The sequence below is a fragment of the Cryptomeria japonica genome, chromosome 5 (assembly GCF_030272615.1).
Source record: "Cryptomeria japonica chromosome 5, Sugi_1.0, whole genome shotgun sequence".
Lineage (NCBI taxonomy): Eukaryota > Viridiplantae > Streptophyta > Pinopsida > Cupressales > Cupressaceae > Cryptomeria > Cryptomeria japonica.
The window spans coordinates 147340040-147355236 of record NC_081409.1 but is presented as its reverse complement, the minus strand read 5'-3'; the positions used below and the strand labels follow the sequence as shown (position 1 = coordinate 147355236).

The following is a 15197-nucleotide window of genomic DNA, read 5'->3' as shown; positions in this document are numbered from 1 at the left end:
ACAAGTCACTATCTATAGAATAGAAACCAGACCGGTTAAGGTCAGACCGGTTAAGGTCTTACAATGTTCTTCACTAGAACAGATCCTGTTAGGAATCTCAATCTCTGTTAGGAGATAAGTCCGATTAAAGACTACCTTGTTAGAGGATTTTAGATTCACATGTGTGAACCACCTTGTTAGAAGATTTTACAAAGGTTTTGAGGCCTACCCGGTTAAGGGCTACAAACTTGTCAAAGATGTGAGTAATCAACAAGTGTTTGATCTATCTACTAGCACAAACAGCTTGGTTAGATCCAGTATTGCTCACAACTAATGCATTCCAGCATTACTTCAGTCTTCTCTATCCCACTCGCAGTTACAACTCGATCTTCTCTAATAAGATCGCTCTACTCTTCCACCTTAAACCCTAGCTCAACATAAACCTTATTCATAGCTCCTTCAACCTCCTTAAAACCCTAGACATGATGTCCTTTTAAAGGAATCTAATTTCATGTCGGTCCAATAGGATTACATTACAATTTCCTAGGTTCAATGAATCTAGACATACTCAGTAACACAACACAAGAATCACCGTCAATGTGTCGACACCGTCAAACAATCGGTGGATTGGTAACTCATCACAAAGTGTTACCGGTTTATACAAAATGCTGGTTGCCAGTTTGACAAAAATGCCGATTTCTGGTTTGACAAAAATGAAGACTGGTAAGAATGTGTTGTGCCGCTTTGCTTCCTCGTACCGCTTGGGGTCGACATGCCGCTTCAGACCGGGAAACACATTCTGCAAAATCACCACTAGTCAAAAGACTAGAGTGCAACATACCGGTTGGAACAAATACCGGTTGAGCATGAGCTCATACATATAAAGGGGATCTCAATACAAGTGTGTGTCCATCAATGACAATCACAACATAAACATCAAAAATGCCAACAAAAACATGTATAACAAGTGAGCAACTGAGCCTGGAAGGGGAACCTGGCAACCTAAAGAAAGAGAGTATGGAACCACAGACAAGATGAGGCCTAAACTTGAAGGTTCTCTAGATGAAGCCAAAGAAGTACCAGTAGGAAGATTCAGCAAAACAGGGGCCACCATGGGAGAGGTGACCAAAGCAAGAGTAGCGAAATTTGTCAAAACATGGGCCACCCAAGCAAAGACCACAAGAATAGAGATATCATGACCCACTGTAGCAAGAACTATAGTTGGAGAGGGGGAAATAGAGTCAATATGAGATAATATAGTATGATGTTGTTATAAACACCAAATACTAATTTGTTTAATAACTCCTATATGATATCCCACATGATTCCAAATGAATAAGGGGCTTTATAAACAATAATATAACAAAGAAATAAATACAAATATGTGCTACTTAAGCTTGAAATGTTTATTGAAATGGTTGGTAATGTGTAAATTTAAATTTTAAATTTTAAAAATATAGAGTTTATAGTTACAACCACAAAAGTAGCCTAGTCAAAATTGGCCCCACAATATAATTCTAGGTGAAAATGAGGAATCTAATGATTGGGATCAAATGTATTAGAATAACTAATGAATGTACATTATGAGTCAAACATATATAAAATTATGCCACTTATAGACCTATATTACATTTTGGATACTCTATTAAAAGAGGCCCAAATATAAAAGAAAAGTGGATAGGTATACAATCTCCACCATTACACAAATAAATGTAATAAATTTTTATTGATAAGTATGAGCCTTTAAAACATAATTTCCTACTGGAGAATTGAAACAATTGAATACTATAAATGATGCAAAAGTACATCAGATATAAGTTAAAGTGTGGAAACTTTTTTAAATGGTGGAATATAAAGTTATTTATAGGTTGAAACTTGCAATCATTTAAATAACATTCTTTAAAAAATTAAAAATGTGGAAAATATCATTGAATGAGGAAATATAAATAATGTTGCACTTGAAGACACATATCTATAGGTGTTGTTAGATCCCTAGGGCAATTCAACATGTACCATTGCTAGAGATTCATCACTTTTAGATACCCATGGGGATTATTCTCCACCTCATGAATAATGAGGTAGATGTAGTCAAACTTCTCAAAGATATCAAGAATCTAAGTTGCATGCCTCGCAACCACATTCTAATAGAGTAAGTGCCCAATTTGCTCATGGGTAAACACACCTCTCCTACCTACCTTTAGCCTCTTCCTAGCCTCATGATCATTGGACTCCCACATGACAACATTCTATAACTTTCTTTGTTTGGCTCTCATTATTTCTCCTATATGAGCTATTCTATTGTCTATAGAGGACAAGAATAAAAATATGGATGTAATTATTGATTTGCAACATTTCACTAATGGCTCAAATTCTACTAATGTGCGAGACAAATTAGATGATTGTGATCTCCCTTCATCCCTTATTGATATAGTTATCACCACTTAAACAACCTTATTTGATTATTTTGTTTTGTTATTTGATCTTATCACACATAAATTTTGAAGACATACCTTCTACCACTCAATTTATTAATAATATATATACTAATATATAACCACTTTTGAGAAAATATCACATTAAGTCAACATTGAATAAATACTACTAAAATAGAGCAACAGCTCAATAAAATAGATATCATATTACTAAAGTGGAGCATGAAGAAAATATCACGATTCAGATTAGGTCAAACACTGAATGACGAACGCTAAAGTGGAGCAACGAGACGATATTTGGTGTTATCTGATAATATCTTGTACCATCTCATCTTGTTTTTCCACTTTAATCAAAGTGCAAGGACCATCACTATTAGAGATACTTACCACGGGATATCCCAACATTTTGCTTAATCATTGACAGAGATAAATAAAGAAGATTCCACTCACGGAAGCATGTCGGATCCGATTGACCTACAAAAGATACAATTCCTTGTATCACCACAAATGCCACATCCTTAAAACTCTTTTGTTCTCTCATATACTTTAAAGTTATGGAGAACACCCACTCTTAAGATTGCGTGACACAGGATGAATTAATGCATCCGCTGTTTTCTGTTTCAGCTTTTTTGTTATCCTCAGTTTTATGCATGATAAAAATTGCACGTACACGTTATTAAACTCCGTTCTGGTTATTAGAGCCTGACCTCTAAAGCAAGAAAGAATTCATTAATGGGGATGCTTTTGTTATTGTTATGTACGTTATGCATCTGTGGAGATTTCAGGGTCTATGGCAGTGTTACTACACGAGGAAATAAGCACTTCGAATTATATCCAAGCGGCCATGGCATTTATAGAGAAAATGGTGCTGTCAGAAGCCTCAAAGCAACAAAATGCAATTTGTTTTCAGGGAAGTGGGTTCATGATGTCTCATATCCACTGTATAATGCTGCTGATTGTCCGTACATTGGTACTCAAACAAAGTGCAGACCAAATGGGAGACCAGATTCTGATTATGAGAAATGGAAATGGCAGCCAGATGGTTGTACTACTCCAAGGTTAAGTTACATAATTCATTTTTAGCTGCCCCCTTGCACCCCTGCTTCCCCCACAGCAACTTATTTTTGTCTCCTAATTTGTAATTTCTGTTTAGTTTCTTGTGAATGATGAATGACTTCTAATTTATTTAAAGTTTTTTTCTAAATAATGAATATTTTAAGTAATATATCTATTTTAATGTAGCTGTGGAAATCTATTTTACTGCTTATGTTTTCGGCCTATTCCTTAGACCTTTCTTCTGGATCTTCAGGGATATTGTGATAAATGATAGGTAAATGGACCTTCCCAAATGATTAGTTTGGGATGTAAATCTAAGATCTTCTATTTGTCGTTGATGCAAATATGATTTGATACATCTTTGATGTGAATATGATTCCTTATGATTAGAAAGAATCTTTGTCATTTATCCATGTATTCCCATGATCCATTTACAGAGGTCTAGAGAGTAGACCCAAAAACATAGTGCACCAAGCTGTATTACTTAAAGTATGCTAATCTTAGAGCATATATAACTACTAATTGTAAATATCAAATGTAAAATCCTATATCAGGTTCAATAGTAATGGTATGCTAGAGAGGCTCAGAGGAAAGAGATTGATGTTTGTTGGGGACTCCATAAGCAGAGGTCAGTTTGAGTCCATAGTCTGCCTTCTTCAGGCAGGAATTCCAAGCAACAAGAAAGTTATGGTTGATAAGATGCCTCTCGCAACATTCAAAGCCCTGGTAGGTTGCATGATGTGTTCAACTTCAATTCAATCTTATCTTTTGTTTTAACAGGGCAGTTTTTTTTGTGGTTTCAAGCATTTGACTGCTTCCTTTCAGGATTATAATGCTTCTGTTGAATTATTCTGGGCTCCATTTTTGGTTGAGCTGGAAAACAATAAAGAAGGGAAAACGATTCTTCACTTGGACACTATAGCAAATAATGGAATGTATTGGAAGGGGGCAGATATCCTGATTTTTGAGTCATCCCACTGGTGGGATCATACTGGTGGCAGTAGTGGACAAACGTAAGATTATTCTGACTGTTTTAAAACTATCACTGAATGAATCTTGTTTCCCAAATAGAGATATAAACTAATGAGTAATTCTGTGTATCAACAGATGGGACATAGTCGTGGAAGGTAATAAGACATATAGCAATATGGATCATATGGTTGCTTACAGAAAGGCGCTTATTACTTGGGCAAATTGGGCAAATTCACAAATAGATTTCAAAAAATCAATGGTGTTTTTCAGAACCATGGCACCTCGCCACTCAAGGTTGGTCATGTTATATGATATTTAGCTCTAATTTTTCTTGACAATTAAATACTAGACTAGAAAATGGCAGATTGTATGTCCACTGTCAGTCAATTTTACCGCCTTTTCACCTTTTAGTTAGTAAACAGTTGTTAGATATTGATAGGTTACCTTGCCTGCTCTTACAGTTCTGTATAAGTTTTGAGATGTGAGAATATTTTTGGATTAGATTATGTGAGATTTTTGGAAATATTATTAAAACAAATTCACAAAATCTAATTAAAAACATTCAAACTAACATTATAGAAGTTAAAATTCTATCTTTCCCATTTAACACTTCAGAGCTATTCAATCATACTATCACTTTTAATTCTTATTAGTAAAATTGGGATGTTTTTTTTTGTTTTTTCTGGAACAGGCCATGATTATTTTTTTTATTCTAATATGCCTTTCGTTTTCTTATATCCAATATATAGATCTATTTCAGCCTTTTCACTTGTACTAAATTGAATAAATGGTTTTAATACAGTTGTGAGAATGAGAGGGAGCCTGTGCAGAACACATCTGCATACAAACCTCCATTGCCTCCTCAGGTGCCAATACTAAAAGAAGTTCTGAGTGGAACAAAATTTCCTGTTGGTTTGCTGGACATCACAGGCATGTCCCAGCTACGCAAGGATGCACATCCCGCAAAGTATGATTCTCCCCATCCAAGCGGTAATGGAGACTGTAGTCATTGGTGTTTACCAGGGGTTCCTGATATATGGAATGAACTTTTGTATTACTTTGTGGGTTAGACAATGCACTAAGGCTGAGCTTTCATGGGAAGTGATAAGATTTATGGGTTCCAGTACTGATAAGTGGTGGGTACATTGAATCCAGTAACATCACCTCCATTATCAAAGATTGTCTATACATGGGGCTTTGTTGGCCCATCTCTATGTCTTTTCTTTTAACTTATTATCGCCTTTCAATTAGGAAAGCTATCCACATGTCCACCTAGTTTTCTTGTATGCTAAGTTAGCTTCAAATAACAATGATTTTCTTAATAATATTAGTTAGAAATAATATTATATTGAATTCATTTTCTTTTTTTAAAGAGAGATGGTTAATTAGATTGTCATATAAGAAGATATTATAGCTGAAATTTTTGTACTCTTAAAATATAATCTTGGTTTTTTTAGGATAGGTTGTATGAGCAAAGATTCCAATGATGCTTTGGTTAAGGTTGTCTTTAAAAAAGTTTTTGCATGTGACCAACAATAAAGTTAAAGTCTCCAATTCTTATTCTTGGTCTTCAATTGATTCAAATATGTGGAATAGATATGATTATTGTGGAAAGAGAATTGATTGCATGATCATTCCTACCCTTAGAAATGAAGGATATACAAACTAGAAATTTAGCAACATCCTTAATGAATGGCAAAATATTGGATTCACTTAATTATTTTATGTTGAACATTATTTTGGAGAGGCTAACAAGGTAGTAGACTATTTATCAAATCATGGGATAGACATATGCGATTATTTAAAATTGATAAAAATATCATCGAAATGGCTAAATTTTATATAGGATAGTATAGTCGTGTTCCTTTGATGTTATGATATATATTTGTTCAATAGGGGTAGTTGAATTTTGTTTGTCAACCTCAAAGCGCCTCATAATCACTTGACCAAATATATTTGATAACTACACTTGTCAATGCACTCATAGTTCGATGGTTCTAAAGGGCTATCCATTTCTTTATATGATGCAGGAGCATCCCCGGTTCATAGCAATCTTGCATCAACCAAAAATATTTTCCTTTCTGTTTGTAGTTTCAGCATTTCTTTCTATGTGTCCCAGATTTGGTTCACCGGATCCTGTGGAGTTGGATCCTACTTGAAGACCCGATCATCTTCCTTATTCCCAAGCTGCAAAGCATTTGAATCTTTTTCCGACAAGTTATCACTATTAGTTTCCATGACAATTTCTTGTTACCGGTTGACAATTTCATGTTATCGGTTGCTTGGACCTATTTAAATTGGTGATCTACTTGACCCCTTATGAAGCTTGTGAAGCCTTGAACGTTGATTCCAATGTTCCCTGGCATGTGGTTGACCTTTTCCCACAATCTACACTTTATCCTTTGGATTTTCCAAAGGAATTTCTTTAGCAGAGGTCGACCTTGTTGGTTTTACACGTTAGGTCTTGTTCTTCAGGTTTTGATCCCTTTTTGGGCCAACCGAATCCCCTTGGATCGTATAAATCATTATAATTGAGCATTAGAATGTAATCAAGTAGTTAGACTAAGCATAGAAGATAGATCTTAAGATTGAAGGTCTCGGTTGTGACTTTGTACTTTGAGCATGTTTTAGCAGGCCTGTTAGCCGATTTTTGTAACCTAGTTGTTATCGATTGGTTGTAATCAGTTTTCATGAACTAAAATAATCTTTTTTGCATTGCCTCCATCATATCTCTCTGTTTCTATTGTGTTTACTCTTGCTGACCGGTCTAGATTGATCTCTTTTAGGTCCCTCCTAATCGGTGCCTGCTTCAAGTAGTATCATAGAGAGTTTTCGTTATGGAGGTTGTGTGTCCTAAGATTTTTTATTGTAGGGTGGCAAACTGTGGATCCGACCTGCAACTACAGAGGACTAGCATAAACAATGGCACAAAGAGGAACTAGGAATGGTAGAGCGCGTGGGAATGCAAACCCTGTTGTGATGGAAATGTTGTGAGGTATAGAAGCCTGGTTGGAAGCCATGGAGATAGCCTAGATAAGAGGCCGACACATTGAAGATGTAAGTGAAGATGAAGGAGAAGAAGCCCCGACAAAACAAGTAAACCCATCGGCGGTTGATCCAAATGAGGAAATTTGACGGTTTTGAGTACGGCGAATACTAAACCTTATTTTACCCCACCGGAATATGATGAAAAGTTGGATTCGGATGAATTGATGGATTGGATCTCTAAGATGGAGAAATATTTTGATTTTGAAAATACTACAGAAGAAAGGAGGGTGAAATATGTCTATACCCAGTTGAAAGGTCATGCATCTCTTTGGTGGGAATATTTGCAGGTTGATAGATAGAGAAGAGGTAAAGAGAAGATCAAGTCATGGGATCAGATGATTGCTAAGTTGAAATCAAAATTTAGGCCAGCTAATTATCAAATGAATCTGTTTTGGAAGTTGCAGAATTTGAGATAGAAGGAATCTAGTGTGAAAGAATACACGAAAGCATTTTACAAGTTGAATATCAAATCCAGACATGTTGATGATGAAGTTGAACAAGTTGCAAGATATTTGAATGGATTGCGAGTGTCTATACAATATGAACTTAGTTTGATCAAACTATAGAGTGTTGAAGAGGCTTACGAGTATGCCCTAAAGGCAGAAGAAAATTTAAACAAAAGACGTGAGTATAGGCAGAGATGCAAACTTGGAAGGTTTACTGAAGGAAGATTTCAAGGAGGAAGAGGATATACCAGAGCTAGAGGAACCTGTACAAATCAGAACAAGGACAAGGAAGTAAGCAAAGAAGGTAATTCATACCGAAAAGATGATAGAAATTTCTATCGGAGGAGAGAAACAAATGGCTACTAGAATGAGAATTTTGTAAGACCAAACAAGAGAACATTTAGAGGAACTTGCTTTAAGTGTGGAGGAGAAGGACATCGTGCTTTTGAGTGTAAGAAGATAGAGAATACTGGAAGAGCAATAGTGGTGGAAGAAAACTCCATTGAATTAGACAATAAACTGGAAGATGGAGAACTGTTGATGATGAGGATATCTTTGTGTCATACCGAGAGAGACGAAGAGCCCTTACAGAGGAAAATTTTGTTCAAGACCAGATGTAAGGTATCTGATAAGTGTTGTAAAGTTGTTATTAATAGTGGTAGTTCAGATAATCTTGTTTCAGAAGAGATGGTGAATAAGTTGAACTTGGAGAGATTGAAACATCCTAAACCTTATCAGATAGCATAGATTTAGGATGAACATAAGATGTTAGTAAGTGAGCAATGTTTGGTGAAATTGAAAAATGAAAATTATCATGATGAAGTCTTCTGTGATATTATGCCTATGGATATTTGTCATCTTTTGTTGGGTAGACCTTGACAGTTTGATAGACAGGGAGTACATGATGGGAGGAAGAATACATACACTATTGTAGCCAATGGGATGAAGCGAACCTTGTTCCCCTTGGAGAAACCTTTGAAGAATGAAGTTTGTACAAATGCTAGAATCTATTTGGTAGATGGAAGGAAATTACTAGATGGAATGAGAAATGAGAATGTATGCTTTGCCTTAATCCCTAAGAAGACTGAGAATCTGGAGCATGAAGAGGAACAATTGGAAGAGATAAAATATTTGCTGACAGAATATAAAGACATCATTTTAGATAGTGTACTTGATAGATTGCCACCTGTGATAAGTATCAGTCATTGCATGGACTTGGTTCTCAGAGCTAGTTTTCCTAACAAAGCTACGCACCAGATAACACCGATAGAGAATGAAGAACTAAATAGACAAGTGCAGGAGTTGTTGAAGAAAGGTTTGATTAGAGAAAGTCTGAGCCCTTGTGTAGTACCAACAATATTAGCACCTAAGAAGAATGGAGAGTGGAGAATGTGTATCAATTCCAGAGCAATAAACAAGATCACAGTGAAATATTGGTTTCCTTTGCCTAGGATGGATGACATAATGGATTATTTGAGTGGAGCCAAATACTTTACAAAGATAGATTTGAAGAGTGGATATCATCATATCAAGATTAGAGAAGGAGATGAGTGGAAGATAGCATTCAAGACAAATGAACGATTGTATGAATGGTTGGGGATACCTTTTGGGTTAAGTAATGCACTGAGTACTTTCATGAGGCTGATGAACGAGGTATTGAAGATATTATTGGGTAAGTTTGTTATTGTATATTTGGATGACATTCTGATTTTTCAAAAAGACAAAAGAGGAGCATTTGTTGCATTTGAGACAAGTATTGCAAATGTTGAGAGAAGAAAATTTGATAAATATTAAGAAGTGTACTTTCATGAAAGATGAGTTAGTCTATTTGGGATTAATGATATCTGAGGATGGTTTGAAGATGGACCCTGAGAAAGTAAAATTAATTGTTGAGTGGCCTACACTAGAAAGCATTGGAAAGGTAAGATCATTTCATGGATTGGTTAGTTTCTACAAGAAATTCATCAAAAATTTCAGTTCATTTTGTAACCCTATGACTGAGACCACGAGGGGACATCAAAAGGAATTCAAGTGGACCATCAGAGCAAACAAAATTTTTGAACTATTGAAGCAGAAAGTGACTGAGAAGCCTATGTTAGCTTTACCGGATTTCAATAAAGTATTTCAAGTGGATTGTGATACAAGTGGAACAACAATAGGAGCAGTCTTGAGTCAGGAAGGGAGAGTAGTAACTTATTTTAGTGAGAAATTGAATGATTCCCAGAGGAGATATTTAGTAGGAGAAGGAATTTGCTGATGAAGATGAGAGTGACAGTATTAGGATTTGAAGAATTGAAGACTTTGTATGATGATAACCTAGATTTTGCACAACCTTGGAGAACATGTAGAGAACTGGTTATGGTAGATAGAAGAAAGTGGTTGGATTACTTCATTTAGGTTGGGATGTTATTCAAAGGAGTTTAGTTGTGCATACCTAAGAGTTCTATGAGGGAGAATCTGATAAAGGAGAAACACAATGGAGGATTAGCCAGACATTTTGGTATTGACAAAATAGTAACATTGGTGAGGGAGCACTACTTTTGGCCTCAAATTCATAAGGATGTTAATAAATATGTGCAAAGTTGTAGAGTTTGTCAAGTTGCAAAGGGTAGTAGTCAAAATGTAGGATTGTATAAACCTTTGACAGATCGGTGAGACTTTGGGAGGATATAAGCATGAATTTAATACTTGGATTGCCTAAAACACTGAGAGGGAATGATTCTATATTTGTGGTAGTGGATAGATTCTCAAAGATGGCTCATTTCACACCCTTTAAGAATACATCAGATGCATTACATGTAGCATAACTATTTTTCAAGGAATTAGTGAGATTGCATGGATTACCTAAGAGCATAGTTTCAGATAGAGACACTAAGTTTGTTGGCTATTTTTGGAGAACTCTTTGGAAAAAGATGAAAATAGATTTGAGGTTCAGTTCTATTTTTCATCCATAGACTGATGGACAAACAAAAGTAGTTAACCAGAGCTTGGGAAATTTGTTGAGATGTTTAGTTGGAGATAAAACTAGAAGTTGGGATTTGATCCTTGCACAACCAGAGTTCGCCTAAAACAATTCAGTAAACAAGAGTACCAAAAGAACACCTTTTGAGATTGTTACCAGAGTGAATCCTAGAGGTATAAGGAGTATCTTGTGAAGTGGAAGGACAATCCAGTTGAAGATTCATCTTGGATTTCTCGGGCAGAGGTAGAGCACCTTGGTTTTCCTCTGACCCCAGCAAAGTGAAAGACTCACTTTTTCAATAACCCCAGATGTCTAATGCAGGAGCATCCCCAGTTCATAGAAATCTTGCATCAGCCATAAATATTTTCCTTTTTGTTTTTCTTTATGTTTGTAGTTTTAGCATTTCTTTCCGTGTGTCTCGGATTTGGCTCACTGGATCCTGTGGAATTGGTTTCTAATTGAAGACTCGATCATCTTCCTTATTCCCAAACCACAAACAATTGGATCTTTTTCTGGCAAGTTATCACTATCGGTTTCTATGACAATTTCCCATTACTGGTTGACAATTTCCTATTACTAGTTACCTGGACCTATTTGCAATGGTGAGCTACCGGACCCCTTTCAAAGCTTGCAGAGCCTTGAGTGTTGATTCTGATGTTCCTTAGCGTGTGGCCAACCTTTTCCACAATCTGCACTTCATCCTTTGAATTTTCTGAAGGAATTGCTTTGGTGGAGGCTGACCTTGTTGGTTTTACACATTAGGTCTTGTTCTTCAGGTTCTGATCTCATTTTGGACTAATTGGATCCTCTTGGATTGTATAAATCATTATAAATATGAATTATAATATAATCAAGTAATTATATTGAGCATAGAAGATAGATCTTAAGATTGAAGGTCTGGGTTGTGACCTATTTTGTACTTTGAACATGTTTTAGCAGGCCTATGAGCCGGTTTCTGTAACCCAGTTTTTATTGGTTGGTTGTAATCAATTTTCATGAAATAAAACAATTTTTTCTATATTGCCTCCATCATATATCTATGTTTCTGTTGTGTTTACTCTTATTGACCAATCCGGATTGATCATTTTGAGGTCCCTCCTGATCGGTGTCTACTTCATTATACCTCATGAATAAACAAATAAATAAGGGAAGACCAAATAGTAATATTAGGTTTACCTTATGAAAATGCTCAATGAGAGGAAAAAAACCTCCAAAATATATCTTAAGATATTAACTTTGTGCATATAATTACAATGTACCTTAGTGACTTCTTATAGATACATGTACATATAATTTGGAAACACCACTTTCAAACTTGCCATAAGGGATACAATATAACACAAGTAGTTCCTTACATGACCTAATCAGAAGATTGCAATCCACATCATATTCCTTATCTCACTCACCTCTCAATCATCACTCTCATATTTCTATAATTACATATTACTTCTCTAATCTTCTTAACCATATATGCTTACTTACAATTGAATTGAAATCACATATTGATACTTCCTCTTATTCCCTAGATAATTTAGATTAACCTCGAGATGGATCAAAGAAACCTCACAAAATGTGTCACTAACTTAAAATTACAATCTTTTGAATTCTAATAGTTGGATATCTAATAGTCAATAAATATTAATTTTTTTATATAAAAGATAGTTTAAAAAACCATCAATACAAAAATCATATCACCATGTCTGAATCAATCAAAAGGATACCACTGGAGCACTATAAAAAGAGACTCCAATTTGTATATTAATTATATAAAAGAGCTAAAATATCCATCCTACCTAATCACCTGATATAATCAAAAGATTCATACAACTATTATAGCTAGGACTGTACATATATAATATTCTTCTACTAACATGACTTCACCAGTTTCTACTCTCGCTATACTGGTCTAGATCTTTCCACCCAAGAGGGGGGTCATGTTGGCCATTTAGTGGAATTCATTATCTGTTGCATTGATGTTTTATCATTGATGCCAACACTAGCTATTTGGATGCTTTACTGGCACCCTTCTGGTCTCGGTAGGTTGAGTGGTTTCTAGTTGATTTGGATCCGGCATGATCTGGTATAATTTGGTTATGGAATTGGCTTGCTCATGATACTTATGCTCATATTCGGTTAGTTAGTTTTGGTCTAGTAATCGGATGCTATCCTTCTTGCTTAGAAGCTTAGTTTCTGGTTCTGATGAGGGTTTCACCTGTAGAGCTTTTGATGAAGATCTTTGATAAAATGCATAAGTGGTGTTGGTACTGCTTCTAGTGCAGTTTCAAGATGTTGTTGGTGATCATGTTTGAGACTTGGTGGATGGAGATCATTATTGTAGCGTGTGGACCTATACTAGGTCTCGGTTGATCTAGGTTATAGACTGACTTTAATGTAACATGTGGATTGGACCTCTCGATGTGTTTTCGAGATGTCTTATGTGTTGGATATTATTTTTTTGGTCTAAAGCCGACATGGTTTGTAATTATGTAATTGGTTTATTATCCGATGCCCGACCTAATTGTTAATGGTCGAGGGTTTGTATATATAGTTGTAAGATCTCATTGTAGATCATGAATGGTTATGTTAGAGGCCATGGTCAAGGAATGTAATGTGCAAATAATGTAATAATATTTAGGCAGAGGATTTGGTCAATCATTGGAGATCGAATTGGGTTTATGTAAGAGGATTCAGTCCTCCAGTATTAAGATTAACTAGAACTATACTCAAGCATAGGAGATGTTATCTTTTGCAGTTCAATACTTCTTCGGATTGTAGTTTAGATTTATATGTAGTCAATGAGGCTCCTTTTGTGATGAGAAGTGTTCTCTAGGCTGTTGGCCTTTCTGCAAGTGCAGGCCCCTCAATTGTAATTCATATACTTGCTGCAAAAATTTTATCTAACTGTGGGTAGGCTTCCCACCGTGGTTTTTCCCTTTACCAGGTTTTCAACATATAAATCTTGGTGTCATGTGGATGGCTGCTATTCTATTATTATTGTTTATGCTTAATTGGTTTAACTGCTATTTTGTTATTTATATTTTGGGTTCCAGTATTAAAGTTTATAATTGCTAATAGTTCTGGTAATCTGTGACAACTGATTCACACCCCCCCCTGCCCTCTCAGTTGTCTTCCAGTTATTTGTGTTAGACAATTCAAATAATTGGAAGACAACTAAGAGGGGGGGGGGGGGGGGTGAATCAGTTGTCATAGATTACTGGAAGCATTAGCAATTGAAACTTTAATACCGGAATCCAAAACATTAATATCAGAATAGTAGATAAACCAATTAAGCATAAACAACAATCACAAAAGAAAAGTCACCCACACAACACCAAGATTTGTATGTGGAAAACCAAGTAAAGGTGAAAACCATGGTGGGAAGCCTACCCACACTCAGATAATACTTCTGCAGTAAGTATGTGAATTACAATGAAGGGGATTGCACTTACAGGAAGGCCAACAACCTAGAGAACTTTTCTCATCACTAAAGGAGTCTCACTGACTACATATAAATCCAGACTACAATCTGGAGAAGTATTGAACTGCAAAGATAGCATCTCCTATGCCTAAGTACAGTTCTAGTTAAGCTCAATACCAAAGGACTATTAAATCCTCTTACATAAACCCAATTCAATCTTGAATGATCGACCAACTCCTCTTCCTAAATGATATTACATTATTCACACATTACATTCCTTGACCATGACCTCTTACATTAACCATGATGATCTACAATGAGATCTTACATCTATATATAAAAACCCTTGATGATAAACAATCAGGCCAGCCACCAGATAATAAACCAATTACATAATTACAAACCATGTCATCCTTATACCAAACAATTAATATCAACCAATAAGACATCCTAGAAATACATCAATAGGTCCTATCCACATGTTACATTAATGTCGGTCCATAACCTAGATCAACCGGGACCAAGTATATGTCCACACGCTTCAGCAATGATCTCCAAATGCCAAGTCTCGAACATGATCACCAACAACATCTTGAAGCTCCATCAGAAGCTACACCAAAACCACTTATAAAATTCATCAAAATCTATGTCGATGAAACCCTCACCGAAACTAGAAACCAATCTTCTAAGAAAGCAGGATAGAATCAAATCACCAAACCAAAACCAACTGATCAAATAAGAGTATAGGTATCATGAACAAGCCAATTTCATCATCAGACTATACTGGAGTCTACCAGATCATGTTGGATCCAAGTTAACCAGAAACCACTAATCCTACCGGGACCAAAAGGGTATCGGTAAAACATCCACACAGCTAGTATTGG

At 35.8% G+C, this 15197-nt stretch overlaps 1 protein-coding gene across 1 annotated transcript; it reads left to right on the top strand.

The window, feature by feature from the left end:
* Window positions 1–2846: 2846 nt before the first annotated feature.
* On the top strand, window positions 2847–5792 carry LOC131067619 (protein trichome birefringence-like 36). Its single transcript, XM_058002701.2, has 5 exons — window positions 2847–3469; window positions 4022–4193; window positions 4293–4480; window positions 4575–4733; window positions 5242–5792. Exons 1-5 carry the CDS (start codon window positions 3144–3146, stop codon window positions 5507–5509), a joined length of 1113 nt encoding a protein of 370 aa, XP_057858684.2. The 5' UTR covers window positions 2847–3143; the 3' UTR covers window positions 5510–5792.
* Window positions 5793–15197: the final 9405 nt, after the last annotated feature.